Below are 13379 nucleotides of genomic sequence, written 5' to 3' on the forward strand. Positions count from 1 at the left end.
GTTTGTTGAGGTGGATTAACAAGTATCCTTTAAACACCTCCAACATCTTCCACACCTACAAAGTTACTAACACACCAGGGAATTTGGAAATTGTGATTAATGAATCTATCTTCAGATGGAGATGAAGTAAAATTTAAAATCTCCTTTAGCCCTCCAGTTCTCAAGCTTGGCTGAACATTGGAACTACCTAGTGGGCTTTAAAAATTACCAATGCCTGAGTCTCACACCAAGATTCTGGTTTAATTGCTATGAGATGTAGCCTGAGCTTTGGGAGTTTTAACAGATTCCCAGTAATTCTTGTATACAGACTTTGATAATTACTGCTTTAATATACAACCCTTCACATAGGGCACTTTTCATATTTTATCATTATTCTCAACATGCATATATAAAGAAAAGAGTAATCATATATTCAAATGTTTATGGAATCTAAGCAATTATTCAGCTAGAACCTTATCAATTCTTGGATTTTCAATGGAACACTCAGATTCATATCTAGTGAAAGGCTCATGTGAAAAACAGAAAATCCTCAAAGTATATTATTCTCATTAAAAAATACTTTTATTTTATAGAGCTGTTTTGGGTTCACAGCAAAATTGAGTGGAAGGTACATAGATTTTTCCACATACTCCCTGTCTCCATATAGGCACAGCCTCCCCCATTATCAACATCCCCACTTAAGTGGTATATTTGTTACAACTGGTGAAGCTACACTGATACATCATCACCCAAAACCATAGTCTTTCCTAGTGTTTACTCTTGATGTTGTACATTCTGTGGGTTTGGACAAGGGTAAATGCCATGTATCCACAATTACAGCATTATACAAAATAGTTTCACTTCCCTAAAAATCCCTCCCTTCCCACTAATCCTTAGCAACCACTAATCTCTACTATCTCCTTTTACAGAATGTCATATGATTGGAATAATACAGTGTGTAGTTGCTTTCAAATCCTGGAAGTTTTGAATAGAGCTGCTAATAACATCCATGTGCAGGTAGCTTTCAATATGTTTGGGCAAATACCAAGGAGTGTGGTTGCTGGGTCATATGGTTTAAGAGAATATTCACTTTTGTAAGAAACTGCCAGACTGTGTTCCAAAGTGGCTATACCACTGTGCACTCCCACCAGCAATGAATGAAAATTCTTGTTGATCCACATCCTTGCTAGAATTTGGTGTTGCCAGGGTTCTGAATTTGGTCATTCTCATAGGAGTATAGTGACATCTTGTTTTAATTTGCATTTCTCTTATTTATAACATGGTGTGAAGCACTTTTCATAAGCTTATTTGCCATCTGTATATCTTCTTTGGTGAGGTTTCTGTTAAGGTTTTTAGTCCATTGGGTTGTTTGTTTTCCTATTGCTGTTTTGAGTTCTTTGTCCGTTTTGGATAATAGTCCTTTACCAGATATGTGTTTTGCAAACATTTTCTCCCAGTCTGTGGCTTTTTAAATTCTTTTGAGAATACCTTTCTCAGATAATTTTTAAAAATTTAAGTGAAATCCAACTTGTCAATTTTTTGTTTCATGGGTTGTGCCTTTGATGACCTAAAAAGTCATTGCCAAACCCAAGGTCATCTATATTTTCTCCTGTGTTATCTTCCAGGAGTTTACTAATTTTTTTTTTTTTTTTACATTTAGGTCTGTGATCCACTTTGAGTTAATTTTTATGAACAGTGTAAGGTCTATGTCTAGATTCATGTATTTGCATGTTGATGTTCAGTTGTTCCAGCACCATTTGTTGAAAATACTCTTTGCTCCACTGTATTGCCTTTACTGTCTACTGATTGTTTATGTGGGCTCTCAATTTTGTCTATTTTGGGCTCTTAGTTCTGTTCCATTTATTTATTTTTGTCTCTTCTTTCACCAATACACAGTCTGACTGAAGTCAAGTTGTGTCAGTTCTTCACTTTTCTTCTTCAATATTGTGTTGGTTAGTTTGGGTCTTTTCCCTTTCCATATAAACTTGGAAGCAACTTGTTAATATGCACAAAAGAAACTCGTTGGGATTTTGGTTAGGATTGCATTGAATCAACAGATTAACTTGGGAAGGGTTGACATTTTTACAATATTGAGTCTTCCTATCCATGAACATGAGCTATCTCTGCCTCTGCATCTATTCTTTGATTTCTTCCATCAGTTTGGTAGTTTTCTTCATTTAGATGTTGTACATATCTTTTTAGATTTATACCTAAATATTTCCTTTTTGGGGTACTAATGTAAATGATACTGTTATTTCAAATTCCATTTTATTGCTGACACACAGGAAAGCAACAGACTTATATATTAACCTTGTATCTTGCAACTTTGCAGTAATTGCTTATTAGTTCCACGCAGTTGCTGATTCTTTTGGATTTTCTACTAGACAATTGTCTTCTGCAAAGATTTATTCTCAATCTGTGTACTTTTTGTTTCCCTGTTTTATTGCATTAGCTAAGACTTCCAATACAGTTTTGAAGAGCAGTGGTGAGAGGGAATATCCTTGCCTTGTTCCTGATCTTAGTGTGGAAGCTTCAAGTTTCTTAGCATTAAGTATGATAAAATGTTAGTTGCAGGGCTTCTTAATATTCTTTATCAAGTTAAGTTAGTTCCCCTCTATTCTTAGTTTACTGAGGGTTTTTATCATGAATGGTTATTGGGTTTTGTCAAAACCTTCAACAGCTATTGATATATTCATGTGATTTTTCTTCCTTAGCCTGTTGTGGTGGATTACATTAATTAATTTTTAAGTGTTGAATCAGTCTTGCATACCTGGGATAAATCCCATTTGATCATGGTGCATGATTCTTTTTATACATTGTTGGATTCAATTTGCTATTTTGTTGAGAATTTTCAAATTTGCATTCATGAGATCTGCAGTCTGTAGTTTCTTGTGTTTGATTTTAATATTAGGATAATGTTGGCCTCATGAATTAGGAAGAATTCCCTCTGCTTCTACCTTTTGGAAGAGCATAATTTCTTGCTTAAATGTTTGGTAGAATTCTCAGTGAACCCATCTAGGCCTTGTGCTTTCTGTTTTGGAAGATTAACACTTATTGATTCTATTTCTTTAATAGATACAGGCCTATTCAAGTTGTTTATTTCTTCTTGTGTGAGTTTTAGCAGATTTGTGTCTTTCAAATTTCATCTCGGATACCAAGCTTGTGAGCAAAGAGTTGTTCATAGTATTCCTTTGTTATCCTTTTATGGTGTATGGGTTCTGTAGTGATGTCCCTTCTTTCATTTCTGATATTAGTCATTTGTGTTAAGAATATCCTTTTAATAAAAGTTTTAATACCTAAATAAATGAACTAGATCCTCTCAAGAGAAGTAGGTATTCCAGACTTCACTAAAACTTTAAAAACAAAAACCAAAAAACAAGGGTGCAGTGTCAAAACCTGTATTTTCCAGGATTATTCAAACAAGTATTAAAAGATGTGCAATGTGAGAAAATATTTTCATAGCACCTGTGGATCCAGTTGTCAGAATTCCAAAGGGAACAGACAAAAACTTGAAAAAAAGAACTTAATGATCAAGGAAGATAATCTTCTCAACTGACCATTTAATTTCCCCACCATTGAAATATAACACCTATTCCCAAAAGCTTATTAATTTTGAACAATATATGGCTATTATTCAGAGCCTATTTTGCTTATCCATATCAGTTTCAAATTGATTCAAAAGGCAGAATTCAAATGAGAGCAGCATATTAAATGGAATTTTAAAATGCTGAAAGAATTTTGATACCTAATATTAGATTAGGACTCTCTCTAAAACACACATACAGATAATTATTAGGAAGACAAAAAAGAAGAAGTATTTTCCTACAGTTCAGTAAATTCTGTATTTTTCCTGGAAAATTAGAAAATAATCCCAAAAGGGGCATTTAAAGAAAAATAAGGGAAAATAATCAATGTCATATACATATCATGGCATATACAAATACACACATGTATATATAAATACACACAAGACATAAAGAGCCTTTAGAATAGTATGTAAAGAATATCACATAAAAACAAAACTACATCCATATAGATACATATATATGTATATAAATGTATAGGAAAAGGTTTGGAAAACCACACTCCAAAATGGTAACAGTAAATACTGCTAAGATTTTTAAGGTGTTTGTTGCTCAATGGGGGGTTTTAGTATTATCTGTAATGATTTTATTTTTTTAACAATGACAATGAATTAATATTTTATGGCTGAAGATCACGTCTTAAAACACACTTTTAAGAAATCAAACATAACAAAAGTATACCCACCTTGACACTGACAGATGCCAACAAAGAAGCTTTAACGACACATACCCTCTTTCCTCAGTGGAAATAGTAGAAAGCAATGGAGAGTTAAGAGCAGAACATTCTGGTCAAATTCACATCTGGATATGGCTGCTCAGCTACTCCAATTAACCGAAGGAATTCTTGCTGTCTTTCCACTGGGATAGATGAGGACCCATACTTAGCTGTTGCACACACAAGGTGCTTACCTTCATCTTGGTAAATGGAACCATTGGAGGGATATCACCCAAGCACGGGCAGTATACATGCTTCCATGTGAAATCAAGCAATGGACAATATAACCCTTTGCAAATTCAGCATATTACATATGTATTACCATCTGACTCAATGAAAACAGAATTGCTCATTCCAAATATCAGTTAAAAAAAAAACAAAATACAAAAAAAAAAGTTGCTGGTCAAAATATTTATATACAATCTATGTGATATAACCAGATGTTTCCTCTCCCATAGATATCTTTGCAATAACCATCTCACAGAATTGCCACCATCCTTCATCTTTATCATATTTATCAGAAATCCCAAAATAATGGCCTATAGGTACTATGTGGCCTTCAAATGTGCATTGTTTTGCCTCAGTTGTCCCCATAGTATTTTGAAAAGACTATTTCACATAGAAATCCAGACTTCCACTTGATTTTCATCTGGTAACATTGGGTCTGCCTTGCTTCTTGGCAACCACTAGCTAGAGAAGAACTATCTCACTGAAATGAGGGAAGCACTCTGCATCACCCTAGTCCCCACCATACCCTATTGTCTCCAAAACCACTGAGGCTAAAAGTCAACTGCCATTATCATTCTGCTTCCACTGTTGTTTTACTCACAGTAGAGTTAAGAAAATTAATTCCTATACTTACATCTCTACTAAAAGTGGGAAAACTAAAGATATAAGAGTGTCAAATGTTCTAAGAAAAATGGGGATATTTTCCCATGAAAATGAAGAACATTCCTAGATATATCTTACTTGCAAAGTACGTTTCTGATGAAATAATAAACTTAACCTTCCATTATGAAACTATTGGCCAATTCTTTCACTTATGCTATCATCCATCCATAGCAGGCATTTGGACTTGTGATGCCTGGTTTATATAACACGGATACGCCTCCAACTAGAACACACAAAGGTAGTGAAAAAGCAAACACAAGAAATTAAGTTTTGTGAATTACACATATATTGACCTATATGAATTAATTTTATACTTAAATTTCATCATGTCATCAATTCTAAATATGCCTGTCAAGCACCAACGATACATAATAGGTATTTTACATTAGCGGTTACAATGATGGAAGATGAGTAGAACAGTTCTTACCCTCTAGGAGCTTGCAATTGGAGGGAAAGCCATGGGGACGAAGAGACAGTTACATAAGTTACTCTATTCGAAGGGGAAATTAAGAGATCATAGGATAAATACAAGTAAAACCCTGTGAAAGCTGGAAGGAAGGAGCAGGAGAGGATCAGGAACAGCTTTAGGGAGAAGGTGGCATGGAGTTGGCCTTAAGATAGGTACAATTTCAAAAGGGTGAGACAAAAAGAAGGCAGTAAAACAGGAAATTTTAGGGAGTGCTGAGGGATCATATGTCGTACGGTGCTCCTGCAGTGTAGTGTACGTGTGGTAAGAGTGGAAGAGGAAGTATGGGATCATGTTACTGACAGACTTCACTGCCAAGCTTGTAAGTTTGTCCTTAATAACATGGCTAATAGCAATTTCCAAGTGAAGTAGGTAAGATGCTTGTTATTGGTGCTAAAGCAAACAGGATAGTTACATTACCTAAGAAATTACAAATTACAGAAAACAAAATGACTTCTAAAAGCTATCTGAGCAGCAATACAAGAATGATTTTTCTCTACAGAGACAACCCCATTGTTCTTATACACTTAATTCAATACTCTTGATTTTTAAGCTGCCATAATTAAAAAGGAGTCTATCAAACAATCTAACAAGTAATAAATGAGATCCTAAATATAGTTACATTTTTGAGAATTCAAGGGAGGTGGTTCCAGAGGTAATCAACTGAGTTATACTGTTTCTGTGAGATATATTTAGATGAGATTGCATTCCCATGTCCACAGAATTTAGTAGACACACACACACACACACACACACTACTGGAGGGAGAATTCAGCGTCCTAGAACTAACGAATGGCCCTAATAAAGGAGATGTTGTAATTAAGGAAAGAGAAATTGCCAGGTTACAGACCAAGAAACCCAAGTTCTAGTCTTGTTTTACCATCAAGTAACCATGAGACTTTGAGCAAGTCATTTCTTTCAGCCTCAGAAACTTCACCTGTAAAATGAAGGGACTTGACAGGAAGGAGGTCTAAGGTCTGTCATCTCTAAATATGATGAATTTCAAATGCAGCTTTCAAGTCTGAAATGGCAGTCAGGCTGTGTGGGCCAAAGTACTAACAAAAAAATCAAACAAAAAATAAAAAAAGTTCCTGGAACTGAAACATTGAAGATTTCACATAAAAATCCAGATTTCTCACTTTTCTGAAAAACCAAGAAAATGTGACAGCACAAGACCCACATTCCTGCATGGCCACTATCTGCTGTGGCTGAGCAGGTGCTGTCTCCCCTTTAACCGAACCTACCTTATTCTCCAGTTTGCCATAGTTCTCACCCTCTGCCTCATTCATTTAACTGCCAGACCCTGAATGAGTGCATGACCACTGCAATATGAACAGGAGACATCCCATTTATTCACTCTACAGATACATGAGCAAGGCACTGAGCTAGAAGCTGTAAAAGAAATAAACATCAGACACATCTAGTCAAGACACAGGAATTCACTGCCAGAAATAATAGAGCTGATACTAGAATTTCAAGTTATGGTAGGGAATTATTTCAGTTCTTCAGATATCATAGGAGAGAGATCTGTAATCTAGATCAACATTGTCAAAAACAGGAATGTGTGAATATTTGGTAGAAAGTTCAAGCTTCTTATGTAGAAAACTTAAAATCACGCCTTTCCTTTTACAGCAAATTGAATCTACAGGCTTTTCATAGGACCACAAATGTAAGGTCCTGCTAGCAGGCACAAGACTGTGCATAACTATAGAAGCTCAGCCCCAGTCATGAGAATGCTCTCTGACAAGGGTCTATGTGAAAGCAATGAGCCTAAAACTGAGATCAGATCAGTCAATAAGGTGCAGGTGCATTAACAACCAGAGGACAATGACTTAAGGTTTTAACTGTCCGTTATATGTGGACGAGGGAACCATCAGAATCTCTGGCCCTTTCTCTCTATTGGCCAGTTCTCTCTTTAAGACACACCATGGTTCTTTGCTGTCAAGATCCTATCATGCTGGATTTTCCAAGAAACAAGATCTACTTTGTCATTTTATTACTGTCAACTCTCTCCAGAGTTCACCACTGTGCTGTGCTAGCTCTTAAGTGCCTGCAACCCTCTGAGGATGCCTATGTAAAGGACACCTTCAGTAGTATTCCTTCATTCCTAGAAATTAGGCAGGTATTGGGAAGTGGCAGAGTGATAATGATATATGAAATCCACAATGTTTAAGAGCAAAAGACAGCATAAATACTCATCAATAGAGACCTGGCAAATTATGGCACAAAGTAAAATATTCTGCTGCTGAAAAAAAGACTGGAACAGAATGCTCCTGAGTAATAAAAAAGAACAATACTGACACACATAACAACTTGAATGAACGCTGAGCATTATCCCAATCGAAGTAAAAAAGCCAATCCCAAAAGAGTATATACTATATGACTTCATTTATAAACCAGTCTTTAAATGATAAAATTATAGAAATGGAGAACAGATTAACGATTGCCAAGGGTTAGAAATGGGGGTATGGGTGGAAGGAAGATGGGCATGGATACACTAACCTACAAGTGTGATAAAACTGTATGGAAATACAACCACACAATATATTTTCCATGCTATGTAAGAACAGAAACATAGATGAAGCAATTCCTAAAAACTTTCAGTAAAGCTCCTACAATAAGAAGGTACTTTAGGAAATTTAAAGAATGAGAAAATGAGAAGGGAAGAAGAGCTGGAGAAGGGAATAGACAGGAAGAGAGGAGGGAGAGAAGTGGGGAGTGGGAATGGGAATGCTCTATGTATGACATGAATGGCCTCTAAGACATACTATTAATAAGAAAAACACAAGGTGGTATGTGTAGCATTCTACCAACTGGATAAACCTAAACAAAAATGTTAATATTTAACATTTAAGCACATAATTTTTCTTAAAGCACACGAAACAGGCAACACTGGTTGCCTCTATATAGATAGCACAGTAGGAGGCTGCAGGCTGGGATGGAGGGGAGACTTTTAGACACTTTTGAACTTTCTGAATTTATATGAAGGTATTACTTATTCATAAAATCTCCTATTTTCTTTTTGAATATGTGGAAATCGAGGTAAATCAATGCTTCAGTGCCATCACCTTGGTATACCCCTATGGTCTTGCAACTGCTTTCTGTTATCACTCATTCTTTCTTGGGTACTTTATTAAGCCTCCATACTCAGTTTGATTGGTTACCTGAAAATGCTTCTGAATTATTTTTCTTTCAGTGCACACACACTGCACCATGTAATACGGCAGAGCTCAGTCTATAGTAGCTGACTATAAAAGGTGACATACATTTTCAAGCCAAGTGAAAGTTTCGAATTTCAAGTTACATATGAGAACAAGTAGAAAAGTGATGATAGTGATCAGCTACCAATTTTTAAACTTTTACTATGTCCTTGGTACTGTGTCAAGCAGCTTACAAGCATTATCTCAACTTCTCACAGCAACTTTAACAGGTGAGTTTTGTTATTTTCACTTTATGTAGATGAGGAAACTTAGCTCAGACAGGTTAAATGATTTGGCTAAGGTCACATAGCTTCTAAGACAGGAGCCTGAACTTGTACTAGAGTTTGTCAGTACTAAAAATAAGGAATTATTCTTCTATGACTTAGTAAAGTTCATCTCAGTTTTGGTAACTCAAAACTCTAAAACCTTTCTGAAACAGCTGTATGATCTCTTTGTAGCTCACAACCTATTGCTTTTACAGTCCCAGCAGTAAGCCAGGCTCTAGACACCAGTTATAACCAAAATATTTACCACTTGCATAGTTAGCAGGATAAAATACTTGACAAAAAAGCTGAGGTGACTCCAAAGTAAGAAAACCTAGGCTGAAATTTCTAGTCAGCAATTTAGAATTTAATACTTGGTCTTCAGATGAGATGGCACGTACTTTGGTTTGCCCAATTGGCAATAAGAATTCTTTCAAAAGGTAAAAAATCCAACTAGAAAATGTAAGATTTTTATCTTTGTCAGTAAACTTCTAAATTAACCATTGATACCTGAAATCAATTTTGAACTTGTAGAAATGTGTATCGTGTCACCAGTTTACCATGTATCAAGCTTTTGATCTCTAATCAGTCACAATATATTTTGAATTATACCAGCTTAAACCTACATAAATGATTCACAAATGGAAAAATTTCTGCACCTCATCTATCACCAAAGTGAGAAGTTTTAGTTTAAAAGATCTGAAACGTGAAAGATATCAAAAACTTCCCCCAACATTGTATTATTTTGCTTAAAGACACAAGAAATACAAAATATTTTAAATAAACTTCATATGATTAAAGTAAAAAAATTTAAAACACATACCAAGAAGCTTTCTGAGATGATAAGGAAAGCAATGTAAATAAAACAACAGTAAAATCCTAGTAAATAAATGGAACCCAAGTTAGGTCCTCTGTATTCCAAGGACATCTCTTAATAAACTTAAAATATTTGTGTTATCAAGGCATTTTTTACCCACACCAAATTTCTCCAAGACATTCTTAGAATTTTTATTCTTTTCTGCTTCTAGTGATAATGCAAATTGAAGAATTTCTTATAGTCCCATAATGGACTAGCAAAGTCAAATACCGACTGACAGTCTCTATTATTTCCTTTCTGGCACCCAACCTTCTTTTTCATTGATCTTCTTACATTGAGGTTATTTGTTATATCGATTTCCTAAAGTAGGCAACATTCTATGTCCATTCCTGTCATTTCTGACTCTGTTCACCCTTCCCCATCCCCTCTTAGCATTAAGATCACAGACCCAAGGCCATGACTGCAAGGCAACAACATGATGGATTTAAAGTGATTAATGGGTGATTACTACTTCTCATTTCATTGGCATTCTGAATACTGTCAGTCTGAACATAAAAAGTTGAGAGAACTGAAGTTAAACATCCTTTATAAGAACATATATGCCCCCATTTTCTTCTGACCTGGAAAACACATTCTGGAAATTTTGTTTTTGATGAGAACAGACATTTGGTAAATTTAGTAACTAGTACGTGGGTCTTTGAACAAACAATAATTCTATTGGCTATCTTGTTATAGATTTTCACTCAACATAATGAAGGCAGCTGAGAAAGATTGGTACATAGAAATGTATTGTCAGCCAAAAAGCAACCAAAGTAGCTTGTCAAACACCACAATGGAAGTTATTAAATATAGCAAATTATATATTCAATATTGACTTGCTAATGAACTTAAAAGCCTCTTAAGTGTAAACATTCAGAATTTCAGGGAAAATAAAAGTATAGAAAGTTGTCGGGATATCCCATTAGTTTTCAGTACTATAACTTCAAGTTCTTTAACCCAAAGTGATACCATTTGATTGCTAATAAATATTATCTCTAGTCACACAGTATTTAATGTAAGTCATAAGACTAAGGTTTTTGTCTGTAGCTCAAAAGTGAACATTTTGAAATATTCAAGCTTTCTGGGAACAAACTTACAATTTGCTGAGTTGGATTACCAAGTGGAAATGGTGTTTGAGGAATAAGGCTCTTCTCTGTCTTCTCTCATGTTAGAAAGTAACTTTTCTTTGCGGAATGAATAAGAGAAAAGAGCTCTTTTCCTGTTTTTAAATAGGAATGATATTTGGATTTTAGCTCTGTACGTTTCTAGATTCCAGCTGGTACTATCCACAAGAGAGGAAATTCTGTGCAAAAGGCCATGTTTTCCAATAATGAGCAATCTGGCAAGAACCTGCAAATTTGACAGGCTTAAAGGCTGCCTGCCAGAGGGCTCTGCATCTCCAGATTCCTTTCCTGCAATCCTGATTTTTAAAAAATCAACAATCAAGTTCAGCAGTAAGGCAACAAACTCCTGAGTTCTACGGAGTACATCAGTTCTGTCCACAGGAGTCAAAGCCAGATTAGGGAAAAATCAGACTATAACATAGCATGAAGAGAGAAAGTAAAAAGAGGGAGGAACAGGAAGAGGATCAAAACAAACAAACAAACGAACAATAAAACAATAAAATACCTTGTTACAGAACAGATGTGCTCCAGAGAACTGATAAATACTTGGAGTTGTCTCTACTAGTTTTCAAGACGCAAAGACAGAGAAAGAAATCAGCTATAAAACAGATCACTGAGCCTTGTGTTTACAACGTGTGCTATGGAATCATTGAGCTATATGATCTTCAAGGGGAAAGAGGTTTAGGGATGTTCAGCTAGCACGTAATTAGAACACACCATATTAAAAAGAGCAATAAAAATAAAATTAAGAAAACAAGAGAAAGGGGCCCATGCTGTATAGCCCATGAATCTCATCGGCTTTATCATGAAAGTTTATTGTTTTTAATCCTAGTACAATCAGCTACCAGTTACATACAGTAAAAAACAAAAACAGCCATAAAGCAATGATGATATAGTCTGTGACACTGTACAGTGGAGGAAATTTTCTGTTGGAATCCTCCAGCACACACACACCTGGCTTCAGCAGTTAAGCTATCACTCCCTCCCTCCCCAAAATAGTTAAAAAGAAAAATTAATGTCTTGCTTGGGTACAGCAAGATTCTAATACCTCTTGGGGACACTGGAGAACTTTAAAAAACTAAAGCAGTAGAAACAAAACAAAAACTGAAACGTGGTAGCAAGGTGACACACATGAAGTTCCATGAGGCCTTGGCTTCAGAGCACCTCAAAGCGAACCACCTGGAAAGAAAAGAAAAGGCTGTCATGCAGGAAAGAAAGGTAGAAAGAAAGTTCAGTACCTTAGTATCTCACCACTCCACTCCTTCCCAAATCCACAGAATCCAAACTTTTCTTAAGTCTTATAGTTTCCTAAGTGAGCCAGGTTGCAGAAAATTGCTTCCTTTCCAAAACATTGTATTGTAAATGTTGACAACTAGCATATACTTACTCTTTTAGAACCAGAAAATAATATAGGAAGAGAAGCATTTTTAGCAAAGCATGCTGTCTTTTTTATTTCAAACCCTTTAGAACAATCACACAGTAGGCTATTTATATGACTATATACCCTTACCTTAAAGTATCAGTGACTCCATTCAAAAACTAAGTCTCATATATATTTGGTTCGATTGAGGGCTTTTTCAGCCAGGTGACCACTTTCATCTGTGATCTTCTCCCAATCAGTCTGTCCGACCACAAAACCTATGGCCCTTTTCCTATCTGCATCCTTCTTTTCTTCCAGATCTGCCCATCTCACCTAAAAAGAACACAGCATTAGGTTGGGCTTTAGGAAAAATAAATATGCAAAGGGCCTCTTTCCTCTCTGGATAGTGTAAGGGGTAGGATAACTAATTTGAAACCAGGAGTTAAAAAAATTAGACACTAACTGGGGAGAACTGGAGAAAGCCATAAATCCTACATCAAAAAGAAAACTCTTTAGTTAATCACCAAGTCCTAACCAATCCAGCTCCTGAGCAGTTCAGTACTCAGCTCAGTCCTGTCCCCTCCCCTTCCTCTGTCACTCCTTTTTAGTTCAGTGAGCTCATTTTTTACCTGAGGTAAACAATAACCTCTGACTAGTCTTCCAATCTTCATTCTCACTCTCTGCCATCCACTCTGGTAGAGTGATGTTCCTAAAATACACACAGCTGTGACTCTCATCTGTTTAAATCCTTCCCCTGCTTACATAATAAAATCCAAGCACACAGGTCCCTTTGCATCTGGCTGGCCCTGACTATTCTCCTGCGGCATCTCTGGGCAGTGCCTATGGCATTTTGTATAAGCAACACAAAATTACATCTAGCTCTCAGAGCACACAAGGCCATGTCCCATCTACATAACCTTGCATATACTAGTCTCTCTTCC

General features: G+C 35.9%; 1 protein-coding gene across 3 annotated transcripts in view; it reads right to left on the minus strand.

The window, feature by feature from the left end:
• Positions 1 to 11872: 11872 nt before the first annotated feature.
• The window catches only part of YLPM1 (YLP motif containing 1), a 64952-nt gene continuing 63445 nt past the window's right edge, over positions 11873 to 13379 (minus strand). For 2 of the 3 annotated variants that reach the window (XM_017651737.3, XM_017651736.3), the window contains exons 20-21: positions 12589 to 12771; positions 11873 to 12257 (exon numbers count right to left, since the gene is read on the minus strand). In XM_017651737.3, the coding sequence (XP_017507226.2) occupies positions 12625 to 12771 (147 nt within the window). In that variant the 3' untranslated portion in view covers positions 11873 to 12257; positions 12589 to 12624. Of the gene's footprint in view, positions 12258 to 12588; positions 12772 to 13379 lie in introns of those variants that run through there. The other variant, XR_005053879.2, reaches the window with a different exon arrangement.

The sequence above is a fragment of the Manis javanica genome, chromosome 8 (genome assembly GCF_040802235.1).
Source record: "Manis javanica isolate MJ-LG chromosome 8, MJ_LKY, whole genome shotgun sequence".
NCBI classification, from domain to species: Eukaryota; Metazoa; Chordata; class Mammalia; order Pholidota; family Manidae; genus Manis; species Manis javanica.